The 23,474-nt window shown below is 42.5% G+C and overlaps 1 protein-coding gene across 1 annotated transcript; it reads right to left on the bottom strand.

Moving 5' to 3' along the window:
• Positions 1 to 3,788: 3,788 nt before the first annotated feature.
• On the bottom strand, positions 3,789 to 23,036 carry LOC110485990. Its single transcript, XM_021557264.2, has 5 exons — positions 22,533 to 23,036; positions 10,247 to 11,731; positions 5,664 to 5,786; positions 4,822 to 4,925; positions 3,789 to 4,414 (listed from the first exon to the last, which is right to left on the bottom strand). The coding sequence occupies exons 1-5, from the start codon at positions 22,533 to 22,535 to the stop codon at positions 4,210 to 4,212; spliced, it is 1,920 nt and encodes a 639-aa protein (XP_021412939.2). The 5' UTR covers positions 22,536 to 23,036; the 3' UTR covers positions 3,789 to 4,209.
• Between the last annotated feature and the right edge of the window lie 438 nt (positions 23,037 to 23,474).

The following is a 23,474-nucleotide window of genomic DNA, read 5'->3' as shown; positions in this document are numbered from 1 at the left end:
GGACCATTGTGGTAATGCAAAAGGGCATCCTCCAGATCGCAAGGCATTACTGAGGTCTCAACCTTTAAGTCTCTACTGAAGACTCATCTCTTCAGTGGGTCATATGATTGAGTGTAGTCTGGCCCAGGAGTGGGAGGGTGAACGGAAAGGCTCTGGAGCAACGAACTGCCCTTGCTGTCTCTGCCTGGCCGGTTCCCCTCTTTCCACTGGGATTCTCTGCCTCTAACCCTATTCAGGGGCTGAGTCACTGGCTTTACTGGGGCTCTCTCATGCCGTCCCTGGAGGGGGTGCGTCACCTGAGTGGGCTGAGTCACTGATGTGGTCATCCTGTCTGGGTTGGCGCCCCTCCCCCCCCCCCCCCCCTTGGGTTGTGCCGTGGCGGAGGTCTTTGTGGGCTATACTCAGCCTTGTCTCAGGATGGTAAGTTGGTGGTTGAAGATATCCCTCTAGTGTTGTGGGGGCTGTGCTTTGGCAAAGTGGGTGGGGTTATATCCTTCCTGTTAGGCCCTGTCCGGGGGTGTCCTCGGATGGGGCCACAGTGTCTCCTGACCCCTCCTGTCTCAGCCTCCAGTATTTATGCTGCAGTAGTTTATGTGTCGGGGGGCTAGGGTCAGTTTGTTATATCTGGAGTACTTCTCCTGTCCTATTCGGTGTCCTGTGTGAATCTAAGTGTGCGTTCTCAAATTCTCTCCTTCTCTCTTTCTCTCTCTCGGAGGACCTGAGCCCTAGGACCATGCCCCAGGACTACCTGACATGATGACTCCTTGCTGTCCCCAGTCCACCTGGCTGTGCTGCTGCTCCAGTTTCAACTGTTCTGCCTTATTATTATTCGACCATGCTGGTCATTTATGAACATTTGAACATCTTGGCCATGTTCTGTTATAATCTCCACCCGGCACAGCCAGAAGAGGACTGGCCACCCCACATAGCCTGGTTCCTCTCTAGGTTTCTTCCTAGGTTTTGGCCTTTCTAGGGAGTTTTTCCTAGCCACCGTGCTTCTACACCTGCATTGCTTGCTGTTTGGGGTTTTAGGCTGGGTTTATGTACAGCACTTTGAGATATCAGCTGATGTACGAAGGGCTATATAAATAAACTTGATTTGATTTGATTTTGAAGTCTGAGCATGCCATTTTGATTCCCAGTTACATTGGTTTTCAATTTTATGTCAAATAGAAATTGTGTGAACAATAACAGAACCAAAGCTTATTTTAAATTCTTTATTTATCCCTATACTCAGCCAGGGGGCAGAAGAATCATGTCTAAACCAATTAAGGATGGGGCGAAATGCTCAAGCCTGAAAATACAACATTTGACATTTTGAAACAGATAGTTCTCCTACGTCTTCCCTGTTTGTAAATGTATACATTTTATCCGGGATAGTTTACCTTGTCATATATCTTTTAAAGCCACACTATGAATTTTATCCCAATAGGCAGAAGAAGGAGCCATGGGAAGCATTGAACTATATGAATTCAGTTGTGCCAATATATTCATTTTAACAGTAGATCTTCTGCTGGTTAAAGCAACTGGGATATTATTACATCTACTGAGGTCACATTGAATTGATTTGAAGATTCTGTTAAAGTTTCTGGTAATGGTTTAATCTAAAGAAGGAAATATATATAGTCCCAAATATTTTAAATAGGAAATGATTGTGATTCCATAAGTAGAGAGGGAGTCCTCCATCAGGGCCTTGAGAGACAGTTGGGCTGATTTGGTTAGATTCATTTGAATTGGATCGCCTTGTTTGCTGCTTCTAGTGACTCTGAACGAAGCAGAACAGATAGCGCCTGTTATAACTACAGCTGAGGGATTGGCATATATTATTTGAACAATTGGAGCCAATTCCCATATTTTCCAAAACAGACCATAGATATTACAATTCTATTCGATCAAATGCTTTTTCTGTATCAAGAGATAATACAGCCCAAATAGCTGTTGTTTCTGATTAAGCATCTAAGATATGTATTAGTCGACAGAGATAAATAGTCGACAGAGATAAACACTTTTTAACAAACCCACTTTAGTCTGTGTGGATCAATTTGGGTAAATAAGTCTCGAGACGAGACAATAACATTTTGGAAAACAGTTTAATATCTGTGCTCATCAAAGATAGGGGGCGATAATGAGAACACTGGTGGCATCCTTTTTTTAAAAATAAAAGCTACATTTGTGCTGTGTTCACATCTCTCCTAAATGAACTCTTGTGAACACCTGTATTAATAATTTCGAGCAATAGTGGACCTAATTGATTCCAAAATGTTAAATAGACCTCAGGAGGTATATTGTCCCCTCCAGGTGATTTTCCTTTATCATGCTATCCATTGCCCTTTTGAGTTCATTGAGAGAGATTTGGGCTCCCAAATGGCTTCCCCTGTTAAGAGAAGAAGAGTTCTTAATTATTTTAGAAAGGCTCTATTCAATCAGATCCGCTTTAAGCGACATCCACAAAGCGGTTGTTTTTGATGGTGTCGGAGGTGGAACTGCATTGGAGCTGCCACATCCACAAGTGGCTCGTGGAATTATACCTAAAGCAAACCTTCTCATTTTCTGCACAAAGAAATCCCATGCAGACTTGTTTACAAGTTCAAACACTTGTAAAAAAAAAAAATTAAAAAAAGCTGAAATGTAATCCTCACCTCGATTAGGATGATAGAAATCTTCCTTATTTAGCTGAATGATTTTTCAATTTGAACATAATTATTTTTATATAGTCTACAAATTTTGAACTTCTAACTCAAGTGGTGCAGGTGTGCTTCGTGACAAAGATCGCAAGAGCAGCTGCTCATTGATTTATGCAGGTGTCTGCTATCCCCGGTTAAGGCTTGATCTGATTGAATCTAGTCCTTAGTCTGGTTTGGTGTAGATTTACAATCAGAAGTGAACAGTTATTTATAGAAGCAGGATAATCTTTGATTGATTAATTTGGGTTTTGATAGGTATTCCTCTGTTTCAGATTCAATAGTTGCTAAATCAGCTAATTGATCATTACTGCGTAGTTTGTTTGTCAGTAAACAACTAGGACAATTACCATGGAAGTAATGGTTGAGTCTTACTCGATGGATGGCTATTCTGCTCTCTGTCTTATCAATAAATACAATTCTGTCAACTTTGGAAAGAGTAATACCTACCTGGTCTGAAAAGAGTGTTTGTTTAGAACGCTCTAACACAGTTAGCAACATTTCCAATTCTGATATCTTCATTCAACCCAGATGCAAATTCAGTTGCATTATTTTTAATAAAACCTTTGGTGGTATCCCATAGAATCTGGGTGTCATTAACCAAATTTCTATTGATCATTATACATTTGTTTAGCTCTATTTCAAACTGATTACAGAACGTAGGATTGTGTAGTAATTTTGTAAGAATTCTTGTGTTTCTTTAAGGAGATTCTGAAATGTAAATTTATGCGCTTGGTAAGGCAAGCTCATATGTCGAATTTCTAGTTTCTTGATGGAAGAAAATAGAGGTACCTTCAGAAAGTATTCACACCCCTTGACTTCTTCCGCCTTCTGTTTGTGTTACAGCCTGAATTTAAAATGGATTAAATTGAGATTGTGTCACTGGCCTACACACAATACCCCATAATGTCAAAGTGGAATTATGTCTTTAGATTTTTTATTTTTTACAAATTAATTAAAAATGAAAATGAGCACAGTCTTATAAAAGGTTTGGTATTTTCTTATCAACAAGACTCCTGGATCCAGTTCAGAAGCTATTCATTGATCTAAAATCTTTCATTTTAAAATTACAGCTGAATGCTTATCTCATAAAACAGACATTACATCAATCGTTAAATCTGCTATTTTTTATTCGAAAATACAAAACTCACCTCATAAACAGGCAGCGAAGAAGACCGTGCAATTACAATAACATAATTTGCTTGCCTTGAGGGATGTTGACAAGATGTATGGATACAACATGGATGGGAACCACAACCAGCATAGAACAGGCATACTGTATCTGTGGCCCAAAGAGCACCCTATTCCCTATATAGTGCATTACCTTTGACCAGGGCCCGTAGGGTGTTATAGACAATGAAGGGCTGTGGTCATATGTAGTGCACTATATAGGGAATAGGGTGCCATTTGAGACACATCCTGTGTCTTTAGGCTGCCCGGAACCTTGAGGAGGCTTCCACGTCTGTCACAGGCACCCCCTGCCTGGATGAAATGAATGTACTGCTGGGTGCTTTCTGGGCCATTGGATTCACAGATCCCTGTTCAGTCTCAGTCTCTTGTCGTGGATGTGCTGCAGCAGAATCCTCCCTCTCTGCTCAACAGTGTGGATGAGAGGTTTCAGGCCACGTGCCCCCCCTCGGCTCTCCCAGAATTGCTTGTCCATATACAGGGAGCTCAGGAGCATGCTCTCCAAACAGCCAGACTGGAGAACTGATACAGCTCTCTCTGGAAACCTGCCAGGAAAATACAGTAAGACTGTCAAATCCAGACAAATACCAGACAAAGGATATCAAACCCAACTGACTGAGCATATTGTGATGATGTGGCCTATTTTAGTTTCATCTACCAACAGTTATACTTCCTCTCTGAAGAATTCAGAAAGAAATAACAACAATGCATAGCTAGAGTTATGAAGATCCGCCCACTCGCTTCACTGGATTTAGGAAACACACATTAAGGCTGTGTGATGTGGGGTTGATGTAGGGTTCAACTGAGCTTCTGTACACTAAGGTGCTTCCTAAATGGCACCCAATTCCCTATATAGTGCAATACTTTTGCCCGGAGTTCTGGCAGACTAAGCCTATTTCCATGATTCTGTCTGTCTTTGAATAGAGATTGGATTATAGATGTTTGTACTCACTCATCGATGCCCTCTACTAAGCGGAAGTTGAGGTTGTCATGGGGATGATTTGGCCTGCCTGCATTGTCTATAAACACCAGTCTGGTAGGCTCTACCTTCCTCACCTGTAGAAAAAAACATAGACAGACACAGTATAGTTTAGCATAAAGTATCATCAACACTAACTGTATCTCTTTGATAGATATTAATATAGTAATTATGAGATGAGATGAAGGCTCGGGAGACTAACTTTAAGCTAGATATGACTTTTTTACACCTCTCACTATATATCAAACTATAAATCAGTGACCAAAGTTTATTGGTCACATACACAGTTTGGCAGGTATTATACTGCACATCAAGAAGATAGACTAAGAATGATATGCACATCACAAGATACACTATATTACAGTGAGCTCGGTCAAGAATCCAGTATATAGATACAAAGTCAACTCCTAATCCTTTCTACAACAGCTGAAATAATAAAGCGTAATGTGCTTAATATAATTATATGTGTCTTTGTCAAGAGCAAGTACCAAGTATCAGCAATGAGTTCAGCAGGTTCAGTGGAAAGAGGGAGTCATTTTTCCACAGAGCAGTTGTAAAAGAATAGTGATCATCTTTGTCCAACATCGGAATTCTCTTTGTTAAGAAGAAAAGGTCTGGATAGTAGTAATAATATGAATAAATGTAGAGGTCTGTTTACATTGTCCAATTAGATTATTTAGACAAGCCTCCTCATAAACCTCCTTCAGGCTATTATTTTACATTATGTCCAAGTAAGTAAGTAAGCCTTGTCTGAGCCAGAATGGCCCATACATTATGTCCATATGATGTTTTCTTGGGTGTGATATGATAGTTACCAGGATGTGCACCAGCACTAGATCCTTTGAGTTCCTGCATTTGGTATGTAGCAGGTTCTCCACACATGGTTCTGCTGGGTCAGGCTGGAAACCGCAGCAGTACCGGTCCAGACGATCATTGACCTGCACGGGGGGATGGAAGAACATGGATTAGTTGGGATTGATCATCAACAATGACTTTTCCATAGAATTACTGTACATACAGAACTGTGATTTATCGCAGGGGTTCAAAATTGTTTTTGTTTTTACAATTCCTGATTGTATACCGATCTAAAACAACACATACATCTGTGATTCTTTAGGCTAGAAACAAGCGGTATAAAAACTCAAGGAAGATACAGCTCTAATGCACATGGGATTATATTTGATTGGTCTCTATGACATTCAGAAGCTGAGCTACAACCTTCTAAAGTTGAGGAGTGAAAAAAATTGGACTATGTGTTGTTTTAGACTTTGTTTGGGAAGTAATCTTATACAATCTGACTCTGTGGCTGTCAATTGATCTATTCACTTTCTGAAAAATAGAATGTGAATAATTTAATTGAGTGTTCATATAAATTATCATAATAAAACATATTTGATAACGGTTTAGACTTAATTTTCTTTATCCATTATTAGGATTATTATCATTAAAAAAACTAGAATTGCAGGAAATTAGCTTCAAAACAACACCATTTTCCTAGGTCCCGCAAATGAAACAAATTCATGTTTTACATGTGAAAAAGGGGGTCTGGTAAAAAAAGGTTGGGAGCTCCTGATTTATAGGATCTCTTCGGTCCTTTCTTTATAAAGAACTTCAGAACAGCTTTCCAAGAGGAAAATCAAGGGTGACTACAAGAAACAAGTAGAAAATGTATTTACTTTCTGAAATCATCAACCATAGCAAATAACTCTTACCGCTTGTTTGCTATGCAGTCATTGATCATTTTGTTGACAGAAATCCAAATGCATCCAAGTAAGGCCTAAGTGTTGGTAGAGATAGTGACAGTTACAGCTTAAGCCTTTGGCATGAGAGCAGGAGCGAGAGGGAGGTGAGAGCAGGAGCGAGATGGAGGTGAGAGGAGGAGTGGAATGGTGAGAGCAGGAGTGGGGGGGGGGGGGGTGAGAGGAGGAGTGTGGGGGGTGGGGGGGGTGGGGGGGGTAGGAGGTAGTTACTTGTGTGAGACAGACCCCTGCGGGAACTTTGACTACAGTAAAGAGGTGGATCAGTCATTATAGGTCAATCACCTGCAGTGAGGGCAAACCAGAGCAAGCTAGCGAAAGCAGTAAGACTGCTTCTTTTGCCACCTCATTTATTGCATTAAGTCCAATTCTATGAACAAGAATGCTATAGTAAAGCCAAACATTTAAGTGTACTTTAAATGTATATCTATTCTAACTTCAGGCTGACTTCTCTCCACTTCACCAACTTCAATAATCACTGTTTAGAGAAGGAAGCTCTTTTTTCAAAGTTAACACCCATCATTTTGCATTTGTTCATGCATGTACGTATTCACAGCAGTTGTTTTTTTTTGTTGCATATTCACACCAAAAAATCCCTAAATATAATGACACAACATCAATACCTGTGGTACCATTCTCTTCCTCATTATACCGCAGAATAAACCAACTATCAGGGGAGGAAGGGAGCAATGTCATCATTGTTGTTAAACTGAGAAGTGAAGGCATTGCCACACTCCTCTCTCTGAGTGTTACCAAGGTGAGATATGCCCCCAGGGCTGTCTGGGACTCTCTGTGGTAAAACTCACACCACACCATTTCGCTTCACTTCTTTAGCGCCTTCAGGAGTTCTCACATCCCTACTACATTTCACCCATACACTAGAATACACTCATTCGCGTAGGGACAGAGTACAAGAGTCTCCTGGATACAGTTCCAGTGTTGACATACAGTATCACACCATCACCAAGTCTCTGGGAAACAGGACATGCTATTAAGGTCTATATCACACACAATAACATCACAAGTAAAACAACAAGCCTACTCACAACTAATTCATAGCAATATATCAGGAGCCTTGTTAGCCTACAATGGAAATTCAAATCATCCAAGGCAATGACCAACAACAAGGACACTTGGCGCAAGGTCCTCTGTCTCCTCTGTACTCCCCAGGCGAAGTGCGTGTGTGACTGTGTGTCCTTCACACTGTTCCCCTTGCTAATTGGTGTTAGGTTCCACATCAGAGCCATTAGATGTGTTAAATGAGCAAGTGTTACAGGGTCCCAGTCAGCAATTCCACTGAATCAATACAGTCAATACAATGCTATTAACAGTTGGCCATGTTACAAGTATTGACTTCTGCAAAGAGACTACTCATGTATTATTCATACAGTGGCTCGCCGCATCCCAAATGGCACTCTATTCCCTATATAGTGCACTACTTTTGATCAGAGCCGGTCAGATCTAGTGCACTATTTAGGAAATAGGGTTCCATTTTGTATTCAGCCACTATTCTCTCCCCCCACAGTTCAGTTACCCATTCCATTCCATCTCACAGAGAAAAGGCCATCTTTAATTATCTTAATCAGATTTCTCTACAGCTGAGTTGGTTCAGTGGCTGGCTGTTCTATTGAATAGTTTTCTATTTTTAATAGAATGGGTAGCATGGATAAAACGCTGTAATAGCCTCCAAAGTGAGAGAATATAGATTGAACACAATCAAAGAACGCAATTTGTGACTAATCTCTTTTAGAGACATTTTCCAATAGTTTTTGTTTGCTCGGCCTCTTTTCCTTCTCATTGTGAGTTATTATTTTCTGAAACAATATGTATTCTGCCCCCAATCTGTATTGGCTATGTAACGATGACTGTTCACCCTGCAGTAACAAAGTAATGGATAGAAAATGTAAGCACCATGACATTTTTTCTAAATGCTTTGTTTACTATGTGGTGTCCTTCATCCCCATAATTTTTCTGCCAGTCATAGACCACCCTTTTCAAATAGCACCTAATACTAAGTCTCCATGGCCTTGTAGTTTTCACCCATCAGAGCACACCAGCACACTGTTTATTTCTTCTGGGGGGGTTTTCTAAACAAACAAATTGACTTTCTTTTGGCTATAGAGACAGATAGCGAGAGGAGCAGCTGCTATCACTTTCCTCTCAGTCCTTCCTAATGTGGACTTAGGCATCCGTGATTGCCGAGCATCACCATGGCAACCCTGACTTTGACTTCACACTGCCAGGGGCCAGACATTGGGTCTTTAGAGGCCTGATGAAGACCGAGACTGGTGTGTGTGTTTGTGTGTATCAAATATTGTACATTGTACTCTGTCTATACCATACGTACCAACTCTCTCTTACTTGCAAAAACATCATTGGGTTGTTGGCTTCATTGCCACCTCTCATTCCCTAACGGGAGCTTAGAAATTTCCAATGCAGAGTTAGACTGACATACTACTCCATTTAGAGTGGGACTGTGGCAGAGCTGGCTTTATCAATCCCATATTAATTACATCCTCTCAGGATGTCTCAGCTTTACACACACACACACACACACAAAATGATCCTCCATCTGGCTCTAAGGACCATGAGCCATCATTTCTTACACAATAAAGTTCTCCAACTTCATTATAAATCACTGGCAGATCATAAACGAGTTTGAAGCTAAATTAGAGACAAACATTGTGTTGATTTTTTATGGAACTGCGCTGATACATTAATCTACTGTAGTAGGGAGAATGATAATGTTCATTCATCTAGTAGGAAGAATGATAATGACTTATTATTTTGCATGGCTAGTAAGCTGACGGGATGCACTCACCATGAAAAAACATAATTATCTGATAATCAAGTACATTTATCGCTCCAGACAGAGAAAGTCACACTCTTTTCATTGGCAGGCATCTTTTAATCTAAGGCAGTTTAGTGAGTAGAGTTCTTCAGATGATAATCCAGTGCTCAAATAGGCTCATTATCAAGGACTGCCAGCCTACTATTAGACGAGGGTGGTGGATTTCATCCAGTGAGAATGTTCTTTAATATAAATGCAAAACAAGAGCTGAATCCCAAATGGCAAACTATTTCCTTTGTAGTGCACTACTTTTGACCAGGGCCCATAGCACCATGAGTTTTTCCAGTCTGCCTGACCTCATGAGTCCTTATCAACTGGGCCCTCCATAGTGACGTTAAGTGAATCACTAGCTAACTGTCAGTTTATACAGCGTACTGGAATAACAACTTTACAGAACTTACATCTCTCAAGGTGAGGTGAGATTTCAATCAGAACTCCAGTCTATGCATTATTTCCATAGGTTGTCTTCACATGGTGTGATTGAAAGGATATAGAACGCTATCAGTTTGGATGTGTACGTTTGAGTGGCACATCAGGATAAAAATGAGTTAAGGCTATGGATAAGGTTAGGGATACGGTTAGGAATTAAGATCGGGTTAGAATGCCTGACATTAGGAGCCATATAAAATCTAACAGTCACATATTCACTACCTATCAGTTTTTCTGATCTCTTTACTCTAGCCAATGTATCTCTTAAAAGTTCAAATCAATGCTATTAATAAGTTAAATAAAAGGGTTTAACAAGTGTGATTGGAGGATACAGCGTTATCAGTTGTTCTATACAGTGTACCTGTAGGAGGAAGTCAAAGAGTGCCAGGCGCCCCCACTCCGCATGGTGAACCCCCACACAGGGGGTCTCGTTGAGGGCCACACCGCTGCCACTGCCACACCTGGCCCTCAGCAGGCTCTGGTACTGGGGCCAGGTGAGAGGGAACGAGTTCTGGTCATTGTCATCATCAGCCAGGTGCTGGATGCCTGGGTCCCACCACACCACAGGTCTGGCTGCCCCTCTGGTGTATTTATAAGGCAGGATGTCACTGTGGAAGTCCCTGAGCACTGTGGGCAGACTCCTGTTCAAGCCGAGAACACGGTCTAAATGGAAAGCGAAGACTTCAAACCAGTCGTCTGGACGTTTGATCAGGGCACACAGACCCTGTTGGCAGTGCCCACTGTGGTCAGCCAATGGAGCCCCAAGAGAAGGGGGATGATGAGGGGCACCCAGCCCTACATGGAGGACCTGTCCGTGGGCTGGGACCCTGGCCTTACTGACAACCTCACTGCCCGAGAGGAACTCCATCTTGTGAATATCATCCTTGCTGAGCCATGGCACAGAGTCAGTGTCCTCAGTCCTTATTCTCCGCGTGTCAGTGTCTGGAAACTCCCTCTCTCCAGCTGACATCTTACACCAATGGCCACCCCCCTCACTCCCTTTCTCTGCCTCTGCTGCTGTTTCCGCTGTGGGCCGGGTCTCTTTACGCCACGAAGGCTGTCTGTCACGTTTCCTGAGTTGTCTGGGGACCTTTTTCACAGCCTGCTGCTTGGTTAAGTTCTTCCTCCCTGCCTTCCCTGCCTGCCCGGTGTGCCCCTGGTCCTGTCTCTGTTCATCTGGAGTACATTTGTGCTCAGAGTCAGACAGGCCGAGGTCTGCAGTAGAAGGGAGGCTATGGCTACGAGCTACAGTTTGAGGCACGGCTGGGTGGACGTTCTCTTGTCTGGGAAGAGATGGTGGTTGGGTGGAGAGCTCTGAACCACTGCAGTTGGTTAGATGGCTTCCATCATGCCTTATTAGCACAGCATTGACTGTCAATGGCGGGGTATCATGTTGTTTGTCTCTAATAGAACTTGGCGGAATCTCTTTCTTCTCTTTCCTTTTGGAGGCGATGCCCTTAGTTTTACCATTCTTCTTGTAGTTGCTGTGAGTTCTCTCACCTGTCATGCTAGCTGCTCTCCTATCCAGTTTGGGCTGGTCCTTCACCAGGTGATGCTTGGAGGACTCTTTGATTTTGTCACTCTGCTTCCAACCTCCACTGTGACCATTGAGGGGTAGAGGAAGATGGTGGTGGTGGTGAGGGGCCAATGTGGCCCTTTCCCTGGGTCTTGCCCTCGCTCTATACCCCCCAGCTCCAGCAGAGCTCAGGCCTCGTGAGGGCAGCCTGCGTGTCTCAGAGTGGGGGAAGGGGAGGGTGTTGATTACCACCACAGACAGGGTAAAGAGGAGGAGGAAGGCCCACACTGCCCACCTCTTGCAGCAGACCTTGGACCACATTCTTAAGGCCTGCATGCATGGGAAACAGGAAACAAAGAGAAAGTTAGGTCTGTAGTTGGGAGCAAACCACCAAAAAGCCATGATTATAATGGAGCAGAGCTATACATAAAATAGATTTACTCTCTAAATTGTATGGTCGCTGGTCGGCCACTTGAACTGAACAGCTCAGATTACAGTATGTGTTTACAGAAGAGGAAACTTAAATCTCTCAGAGGTTGAGAAATGCAAATATCAGTACACAGACTGAAGGACGAGGGTAAACAAAAAAATTAAACAACCTGTGTTTCAAAAAAATATATAGATTTGGTAAGTTATTCTGTTAAAACACTAAGGTGAGAGAGAAAGAGATTGAGAGTTGATCCACATGTATCTCGTTTACACTCAGACAAGTGTAAATAAAGCCTTTTTCCTCTGCTTATACTGTAGGAAAGTTACAGTTACTGAGCTGAGACAAATATTATGGCACACACATAGATATTGTAGCATTCCCTTCTGCACGCCAGACCATCCAGAATGTGCTGACAGATACTGCGTGCCAAATGGTATATAGTGGACTCCTTTTGACCAAGGCCCATAGGGTGCCATTTGGGACACAAACAGATTCTGGATGGCTTACTTCTACTACAGCCTCTGTGATGATGAATTACTTTTCTGTGGCATAGGCCTAAATACAAACCTGTCCTATTTCATAAAGTCTCCATCGCATATAGAGTATGTATGCCATAGAGATGAATCCATTCAGATGGATCTCTGTGGAATATGTTCTCAATGTTATTCAAACCTATGGTAAATCCAGAGGCAGTTATTTATCTGAATCACCTATCAATGAAAGGATTAGGCTATTGTATAGAGCTATAGAGGCTATGGTATAGAGCTATAGAGGCTATGGTATAGAGCTATAGAGGCTATGGTATAGAGCTATAGAGGCTATGGTACAGAGCTATAGAGGCTATGGTACAAAGCTATAGAGGCTATGGTATAGCGCTATAGAGGCTATGGTATAGCTATAGAGGCTATGGTACAGAGCTATAGAGGCTATGGTACAGAGCTATAGAGGCTATGGTATAGAGCTATAGAGACTATGGTATAGCTATAGAGCCTATGGTATAGCGCTATAGAGGCTATGGTATAGCTATAGAGGCTATGGTGTAGAGCTATAGAGGCTATGGTGTAGAGCTATAGAGCCATGACTACATGGAACTCTCTTCCACCTCAGTTAAACCAAGCAATAAAATCAGAAATAAAATCACCCAAAAAACAACACCTCATGGCACTACGCTGACTTTGAACACACACACACACACAAGCAACAACACATAATATATAATATAATATAGTATTGTAAATTTGTAATGTAATAATGGAGCAAAGTAAATGTATATGATGTTTTGAATGATGTAATGTTTCATTTCTGTTCGGACCCCAGGAAGAGTATCTGCTGCCTTGGCAACAGCTAATGGGGATCCTAATAAAATAATAAAGACTAAATATTATGGTTCCATTCAATCTTCACATACAGTTGAAGTCAGAGGTTTACATACACTTAGGTTGTAGTCATTAAAACTTGTTTTTCAACAACTCCACAAAGTCAATTTTGGTAAATTGGAGGTATACCTGTGGATGTATTTCAGGGCCTACCTTCAAACTGAGTGCCTCTTTGCTTGACATCATGGGAAAATGAAAATAAAAAATTGTAGACCTCCATAAGTCTGGTTCATCCTTGAGAGCAATTTCCAAACACCTGAAGGTACCACGTTCATCTGTACAAACAATAGTACGCAAGTATAAACACCATGGGACCACGCAGCCGCCATACCGCTCAGGAAGGAGACACGTTCTCCTAGAGATGAACATACTTTGGTGCGAAAAGTGCAAATCAATCCCAGAACAACAGCAAAGGACCTTGTGAAGATGCTGGAGGAAACAGGTACAAAAGTATCTATATCCACAGTAAAACGAGTCCTATATCGACACAACCTGAAAGGCCGCTCAGCAAGGAAGAAGCCACTGCTCCAAAACCGCCATTAAAAAATCCAGACTACGGTTTGCAACTGCACATGGGGACAAAAATCGTACTTTTTGGAGAAATGTCCTCTGGTCTGATGAAACAAAAATAGAACTGTTTGGCCATAATGACCATCGTTATGTTTGGAAGAAAAAGGGGGAGGCTTGCAAGCCAAAGAACACCATCCCAACCGTGAAGCCCGAGGGTCGCTGCATGTGCTTTGCTGCAGGAGGGACTGGTGCACTTCACAAAATAGATGGCATCATGAGGAGTATAATTATGTGGATATATTGAAGCAGCATCTCAAGACATCAGTCAGGAAGTTAAAGCTTGGTCGCAAATGGGTCTTCCAAATGTACAATGACCCCAAGCATACTTCCAAATTTGTGGAAGGACAACAAAGTCAAGGTATAGGAGTGGCCATCACAAAGCCCTGACCTCAATCCCATGGAACATTTGCTACCAAATACTAATTGAGTGTATGTAAACTTCTGACCCACTGGGAATGTGATGAAAGAAATAAAAGCTGAATAAATTATTATCTCTACTATTATGACATTTCACATTCTTAAAATAAAGTGGTGATCCTAACTGACCTAAGACAGGGAATTTTTACTAGGATTAAATGTCAGGAATTATTAAAAACTGAGTATAAATGTATTTGGCTAAGGTGTACGTAAACTTTCAACTGTACATACAGTATTATTATGAATATAACTTAGCTTCTTCCATGTTTTTGTTTCTAATCTTTTCTATTTTGTCTGAGTTACATTTAGATGAAAATTTTAATATTCTCCTCTTTAACCAAGCCACTCTCTGAGTGACAGCCAGAAACTGCCATCAAGGATCAGCTTTACTGGCCCACAATGCAACTCTACTGTTTATATAACCAATAGTAGGGGAAAGCAGTCATCTCTCAGAAAGACAACCTACATCAGCTGTCCCTCTGCCTGCCTCTCTCCTGTTCTCGCCTCCTCCCTCTCTCCTCTCTCCTCTCTTTCTCTCTGAGGGGATTCGACGGAAGGAATGTTTCAAACCCATGAGATATTTTCCCAGTCGGTGGCTGACGACAGTTTTACAGCTTTCACATACCCCACCTGTGAATGGATTTCCTTATGCTCTTCTGAAAGAATGTCATGCCAGTAGTTCTGACTGAGTCAGGGGTCCTGGTGGGCTTTTAGATGTCTGTGGAGATCCCTGTCTGAATAAGATCTACTACTTACCCAGCTGACTCATAGGACGCAAAAAAATCAACACCTAACCCCCAGGCATATGTGTAGATCTGAGATAGCTGGATAGGTAGAATATAGTATACCACCAGAATATGGTGGTAGCTCCATCTTGCCCTCTGATAGACCAGGTGAAATTCCCGCCAAATTGCTTGCACCTGTCCAATCCTCTCACATCTAAAGAAGTGTCCATAGGTTGTATCTCTATGGATTCAATTGCATAAGATATGTCCTGCACCTATACTGTACTGTAAATTGTAATAAACTCCTGAGCAGCAGAGATATTCTTTGGCGGTGGGTGGATGAAGCTTCACTATGCCACGGTCCAACACCCTCACTTCAGTGACGCACTGCACCAGCCTCCACCTGGCAAAGCCAGAAGACTCACTCACACTCGCTGATGAAACCTGCTCTCCAAGAACACATTATACATGTTCCAACATCCTGGAATTTTGTGGAAGTGACACAGCTGCACCCTGTCTTGAGCCTTTCCAAACCCTGCACAAAAGTAGTGCACTACATAGGGAATAGGGTGTCATTTGAGATGCACACAGGGTCTATTTTCTTGTGGGTTTTGTGCCACGGGCAGGTGAAGCTCAAAAGGCACCTTATTCCCTATTTAGTGCACTACAGCCCTGGTCAAAAGTATCGCACTATCTAAGGAATAGGTTGCCATTTGGGATGTAAGCCAAGTATCAGATCAGTTTGTTTTCCCAGTGGTTTGACCAACCGGCTCTAATTAGTGGTCAGGCATGTAGCACCTTGTGTGTCTGTGTGACTGTGTGTCTGTGCGACTGTTGTGTCTGTGTGTCTGTGCGACTGTTGTGTCTGTGTGCCTGTGTGTCTGTGCGACTGTTGTGTCTGTGTGCCTGTGTGCCTGTGCGACTGTGCGGCTGTTGTGTCTGTTGTGTCTGTGTGCCTGTGCGACTGTTGTGTCTGTGTGCCTGTGTGTCTGTGCGACTGTTGTGTCTGTGTGCCTGTGCGACTGTGTCAACATGAAGACATCTTGTTGATTTTTTGTGGCTTTAGCACTTCTCTATAGCAGACATGCACTTCAAGGGGGTATGATACACAGGTCAACACCAAACCACAGCACAGAAAAACAAGACAAATGCCTTGGTGTCACGTTTGATAGGAATTTTAATCATCACAAAAACAAAATAGTTTGAATTTGACACAAAGTTATTGTTGTATTGCATGGCTTCAGTTGAATGGTTTTCAACTCACATGCTATATGATCTGTTTCATGGCCACACAACACATCTTAGCACCTATGTAACACAAAGAACACTAGAAGAATACAGAAAGTATACAGTAGCTTAACTTTATTGAGTGGAGTCATCCTCGTCAATTACCTTTCTTGCAGTGATCTTTACCAATATTTGTTCAGCATTTGTCTGTGTTCCATGTCAGTCTAATGCCAGCTATGATAACTGCGAGGCTGGACTCCTATTAGGCTGTAGCCTCCCACTCGTTTCAGCAGGCCAGGTGTCTGATGCCGTTACCTTCTGGTCCATTCTTTTTACATCTCTTCTCCTTTAGTAGACGGAACGCTCGAGGACAGGTTTGCAGGAATGCTGAGACATGCAACAAATGCTTTACAGGATTCAAAGAAGATTAGGAGAAAACCTGCCTCATTATTTTCTGTGTTTAGCGGAGAGGGGGAGGAGGAGAAAGAGGAGAGGAAGGGTCGAAGAAAGAAAGGTGGAGGTAGGGATAGAGAGGGGGAGGAGGTGAAAGAGGAGAGGAAGGGTCGAAGAAAGAAAGGTGGAGGTGGGGATAGAGAGGGGGAGGAGGAGAAAGAGGAGAGGAAGGGTGGAAGAAAGAAAGGTGGAGGTAGGGATAGAGAGGGGGAGGAGGTGAAAGAGGAGAGGAAGGTTGGAAGAAAGAAAGGTGGAGGTAGGGATAGAGAGGGGGAGGAGGTGAAAGAGGAGAGGAAGGGTGGAAGAGAGAAAGGTGGAGGTAGGGATAGAGAGGGGGAGGAGGAGAAAGAGGAGAGGAAGGGTGGAAGAGAGAAAGGTGGAGGTAGGGATAGAGAGTGGGAGGGGAGAGAGAAAAAGAGGGAGAAAGGGCGAGGGTGAATACTGTCGACGAATAGCACTAATATTACACAGAGAATAGCATCTTAAAAGAGCTCCTGAAGTAGTCTTGTTCAGTGGGAGGAGAACAGACTGGCTTGGTGGTCAGGCTTTAGGGACTGTCACAGTCATACTCTGGAAAAGCACTGGGCTGCAGCTCTATTAGCATAACCACGTACACTAGCATGTGGAGGGAGGCTCTCTCTCTTTCCTGCTGATACGTTGCAGTTAATCACCCATTAAGAATGAAACTCCTGCATGACAGAACAAAGGAGTAAATTCTCTCGCCATTCTACCATGGCAGAACGGATACACTGTGACTACACACAGAATATTACTCAGTTAATGGGCATGTATGAATTGTATGTGTGAAATTGTGTAAAACTATATCTATTTGCATGAGTGCACATGTGTGTCTGTCTGTCTGTATGGGCCCAGGAGGTTTAGGGGGTATTGACATTTTCTAACATGAAATTAATTGCGTCTATGTTCATGTAGAGTATTATTGTGTGCATTAAATAGATGTTCTAGTCAGAGGGAAAATTTCTGTCTCACATGACCATTTAGCCCAGCGCTGAGGTAACTTTGAAAGAGAAAAATAAGCGAGAACCTCCCTTTCAATAAACCGCATACAACGAAAAGGTTAACAAAGAATGCAATAAATCCACAGACTGCTTTGTAAAACCACACAGAACATCACAACAAACAATTCTGCTGTAGTGTTGACTGGTGAGTGGTGAGGGAGAACAAAGTCCATCATCGGACAGTAATATGACATGATGGCATAGAAAAGGCAGCATGAGATCTCTCCACTGATATCAGACTGGGGAAGACCTTAATTGAATCAGTCACCACATCTCTGCTGCCTGAGAGATCACACTGACCGGAAGTGTCACGGAGGAAAACACAGCAAAACATTATGCAAGATGGCTATACTGAAAGGAAAGGAATAAACTGTGTGGTTGGTTGAACACAGATTCATGAGGGAGAGTGAGAGAGAGAGGAAGTGGTGTTTTGAAAGTGTACTAGAGTGGAAGTAGAAATACACATTACGCCCTAGGCTGGATTAAAGTAGTCTTACTGGCAACACACACACACACACACACAAACACTCTCTCTCGCTCTCTAGATTTATAGCAATGGTGAGTTCCAAGTGACCTTGACAATACCTGATGATGCATATTTCACTGCAACGACCCCATCCCATGGGAAAAGAAACCTGCTCGTCCCATAGACTCAAATGTAAACTGATGCTCATCATTCTCCTCCCCAGTCAGCATCAGCAATATCCTCCTTTCCACTGGTCTCTTACTATACCACAGAGAGCCATTCTCATAATGGGCTAGTCATAGGTCTATATTCTGCTTTATACCCCGGGACCTGGGAGAAAGAGTGGTGAGATAGGGGCCCAAACCGAACAACAGTGCTTTTATTGTCCTCTTTAACCGAGCCTCTCTCTGAGTGACAGCCAGGCTGATACAGGTGTCCTTCTTCGCTGCACACAGAGAGACCTTCAGTGTAATGACTTGATGATGTTAATCTACAAAGGGAACTCTGCAGGTGTGTGAGAGAAAGAGAGGACAGATAAGAGTGAGAGAGTGAAAGAGAGATGGGGAGATAGAGAGGGGAAGAGAAGTGGGGAAACCATCTGCTGCTTAGCCTGTCCTGTGAGCGCGTGTTTGTGTGTGTATGAGTGTGTGTGTGCCTGTGTGTATGGGTGCCTGTGTGTATACGTGTCTGTGTGCATGTGTGTGTGTGTGTGTGTGTGTGTGTGTGTGTGTGTGTGTGCCTGTGTGTATGCGTGTACATGATCAGCAACACCTCTTTGTTATGGCAGAGGCGTCAGTACTCAGTAAAGGAGTGTGACAACAGCCAATCTGCTGCAGTAAAGGATTCACTCAGTGTGAGACAGAAGAAGTCAGCCCAGTGCTGGTTATATCAAGTAAACACAGACACAAAAGAGACAAATAGAGACCACTACACATATTCTACACACACACACACACACACACACACACACACACACACACACACACACACACCCTCCCGAGCAGTGAGCAGAGCAGGGCCTGCCTGGAGAGATAGGTGGGGAGAGCTCTGAATCACTGTTAAGATCCTGTTATCACAGTAGTCAAGTCACCGAAGGTTTTCTGAATGACAGAGGAAAACATCCTTAAGTGTGACAGGCAAACTGTATGTGCAGTACTGTATGGATGGATGTGTGAGATACAGGAGAGTCATGATCCAAACATTCCCAAAGGCTATACTGCCACTGTGTCAAGAGGAGAATCTACAAGGTAAAGCCTACAAGACAAGAGGATCAGTGTAGCCTACAGTGAGGTCATCAGTCAGTTACTTGTCAAGATATACCCAAAGAACAATGGCAATTTGAGCAGGACACTTTTGTGCATTTATTTGCACTAAATGTAAAATATTTCAGTTATTCAAATGATGTATGAGAGCAGCATGTCCTAGTGTGATTTTGAATTACAAATTGATATCACCCACCTGCAGTATAAACTGCTTAAGGTCAATTGACTGTCCTGTGGCAGTGTGGCTAGCTGCTGATAACATTGTATTCTATGCATGTAAATGAATACTGACAACTGACTTCCCATGGGGCACACCGTTGATGCATTTAGCCGGCTGAATATATTTGTGATTTATTACACACGCACACACTCACACAGACACAGAGACGTTAATCAGGAGCCTTAATAGTAGTCAGTGAGGCGCTGCTCTTTGCAGCGCCCTTTATAGGCCCCGGGCCAGACCCTGCCTGCACGGCGATAAATAATGGGACCGACTTGAAAGCATGTTTGCCCTTTCAATTGTTGCAAGTTGAAATCATAATCTAAACCTTTCACAAAAAAAGCCTAGTCTAAACAATTTGATTTAATTGTCATGCTTCCACCAATCACGCATGTTAGTAAATTAAGGAATGATGCCTAGTGATATATGTTATAAACGCCAGGCCTTAGTTACAGCTATGAAAAACATGAATCCCCTGAGAAAGAATGTTCTAACCATATGGCTGCAGTGTGTGAGCACATTTAAGAAGGTCTGCTTTTAATCTGACACACCATGGCAAGAGAGGAACTTCAGAAGAAGGATGTTAGAAAGAAGGATTACATTTTTGGTGGAACATTGGCCCAGAATAAGCAACATTACATTCTTTCATCATCAGAATGCAAAAACACAAGACAAAAGCTTGATTTACCAAGCAAATTCACCGCTATTTGGTGATAGAAACCTCCTGCCAGACTTCTCCTCCCATCCCATCATCTCCTCTCCCCTCCAGCAAATTTATTTTCTATGTGGATTACTGAGATTATAAGCAATCTACAACCCGTCAGCGTTTTTCCTGGTCCCCAGTTGGACCAACCTGTTTTTTTCATCAATAAATACACTCTGGAAACCTTAGTATCACACACAGTCCTGCAGCCACATCACCGGACTAATCTAACCACCAACCTTTTACCAGGAGCCATTTTTCCCCTAATGCTCTCTGGGACTGGGAGATGTAAAGACGCTCCAAACCCATCAGGCCTCATAAAACAGGAGCTTGTAGTCAGATCTCAGAGCTGTTATGACATGTTCCTTACTTCCTAGTGAATATGCCAGCTCACGAGGTAGAATTCCTGCACAGTGCACACTGAAACCTATGAAAGTGTATATGTGTATAGGTTGCACTGATCACACACACACACACACACACACACACACACACACACACACACACACACACACACACACACACACACACACACACACACACACACACACACACACACACACACACACACACACACACACACAAAAAACAGATGAAAAGTGTGTGAATTACAAAAGTTCAGACGCCAGTGTTTGGATGGTAATTTTGCCTACTTCACGCAGTCCTACTAGAACATATAAAGAGATCCATAGGTAGGCCTACTGTAGAACCTGTTTAGGACTAATATGAAACTGTATTTGACTCCAGTCTTTTCATCACAATTCAATCATTTTAAGTACTTAACCTTATCTTTAGTCTATGGCATAAGGGAAACCTAATGTTAAGTGTTAAGAGGGCGTTGTTTTGCCCCCCTGAACTGCAGTAGTGTGGAGTCCTGTCCTCCTAACAGATTTACTTGGAAGCCAATATTACATGGGTCATTCATAATGCATTGAGACAAGCACTCCATCCTGTCTGAGACAGGAACCATGGGATTATTTGGACAGCTCTGCGTCGAGACCTACTGCCTGGAATATGCTATTTGACAACGGTTGGCCTTCCCTTTAAGTGCACAAAGTTACGGTGCTGCTTTCACTTTCAAAGCAAACCCAGGAACTGAAATCCCAGCTGAGAATACAACCATGGATGGACGGCACTCACACTGCCCTGTGTCTAACCAATATGCTGTGGGGTTTGAGTTTTTTTGTGTGCCTGAGCACAGCAGTGAATTCCAATGGGGCCCCTTGAATGACTTGAGGCAGACTTGAGGTTGAGGGTGTAGTCAGTGCATGCTTGTGTTTGAAGAGAAAAGATGCCTCTCTCTACCTCACTTGAGCTGGCTGAGCACAGAAACATTGCATGCAGATGGAGCTGATCACTATTCAAATACAGTCTAAGGTACCAAACACTTTTTTTGTTGTTGCCAGGAGTGAAGTAGTGCTCCTCAAAATATAAAAAGAACACAATAACTAACAAGTTGCAAAATCCATGACACAATATGCTTCATTTAAGGTCCAATAAATGAGAAGTTGGAGTTATTCTTGGATTCCACGGTGCTGTTCAAACCAGGGTCTCCTTTCTACATGTATGGAATCAATTAAGAAAATATGAGACTGCAGGGACTGGCTGGTGGAACTGTGAGACTTGATTCCTGATCACCCAGTTGAAAGAGTGTTTTGACTAAAACTTTTTCTGTAAATGGGTTTACTATCAACTTGAATATTTGTAAGGCATGAACATATACATTTTCTATCAGATGAATATCATACATTCTCATGCTTTCTCAACATGCAAGATAATCAGAATATTAACGTTTATTACTTCTAGTTCCTCCACTCATTCTACTGATACTTTTACCATAAGTAATGACACTTCACAAACGATCAGGAGTCAGTGCACAACAGACAGAATGGATAGTGGAAGTCAGCTCTTAATGCTAATGTGTCAAAATATGAACAATAACAAATGCTCTGAGCTGACCACTTTCTTGCTTATTTTCCTTCAGGCTAAATTGGATTACAATTCCGTATCACATGAAATAAAGGCACATAATCATTTCGGCGATAGTGTAGCCTACAGACAGAATTGATTTAGCTGTTTTAGCCAAACAGTTTGGAAGTTCGCTATTCTGCAACTTTATCGAGAACAGAATAAACATAATTGCAGCAAGAGTATGCAAATTCAGCACCTTCACGTGAATGCATAGCCAAAACAAAAGTTTGAAATTGTGCTATCGGGCAGCAAAAGGAGAATTCTGATTTAAGGAAACATGAACCACACTTACCATCGTTTTCCCCACCCGGGTGCATTCCACAAGGAACGTTTACAGCCTTTACTATAGTGCAAACACGTCCAGTGACACCATGTAGATATGGTTACACAAACTGTATTGAAGACTGGACAGCATTGGTTCTGAAGATGCAGCGTACATAAAGTCTCCAAGCCCCTCCACAATGCTTTTTCCATATACTATCACTTTTGAGCTATGTTTCATCTCCATCTACAGGCTACATTGCGGTTGTCATTATTGTAGGGTACCTTGGCATTAATAAAGGTAACAATACATCTCGCAAATCACAATACTTAAGCAGTCTCCAGTACGTTTCAGTGGCTTCAAACTTTTGTGGTAGCCTACTTCTCCAGAAGAAATCCCAACCTACAGTTTTGCTTTAGCGCAAAGTGGAGCAAAGGCATATCAAAAGCAGCCCTCACTCCCGAGGGACCCGTGCGTTTTGGAAAGTTTATTTCACAGTAAAAGTCCTCTTTCTGAGACTAGATGGGTATTTGGTAGACTCTAGAAATGCGCTTGAAAGCTGTCGGCCTGCCCGCGCAGCGCTTGCGTGGTCTAGCTGTCCATATATTGGAAACAGGCGCCTTGCAATTGCAGAGCACGTTTTTAAATGAGTCACGAAGCCTAATTTAAATAACAGACACGCACATAGCCTTGATGGATGAGAGCAATAAATGATAAGAACCAGACCCATAAAAACGAATTAATGTTGCTTTGTATCCACTTTGAAGTGTGCTTGAATTGTAAAGTACTAGGCTCACTATCCATCCACTGGCATTGGAGTCACAGGGGACAGATCTAACAGATACCCCTTACCAATTAGGTCTATAATCTTAACTAATAACACATAGAGATATTTTTTGGGACAAATATTAGGCCTAGTCTTGGACTAAAAAACATGCTCAATGGATAGACCTAATCTCCATTGAAAGTGAT

The sequence above is a fragment of the Oncorhynchus mykiss genome, chromosome 2 (genome assembly GCF_013265735.2).
Source record: "Oncorhynchus mykiss isolate Arlee chromosome 2, USDA_OmykA_1.1, whole genome shotgun sequence".
In the NCBI taxonomy this organism is placed as follows: domain Eukaryota; kingdom Metazoa; phylum Chordata; class Actinopteri; order Salmoniformes; family Salmonidae; genus Oncorhynchus; species Oncorhynchus mykiss.
Note: the sequence above shows the minus strand (reverse complement) of the source record. Positions and strands in the feature narration are given on the sequence as shown.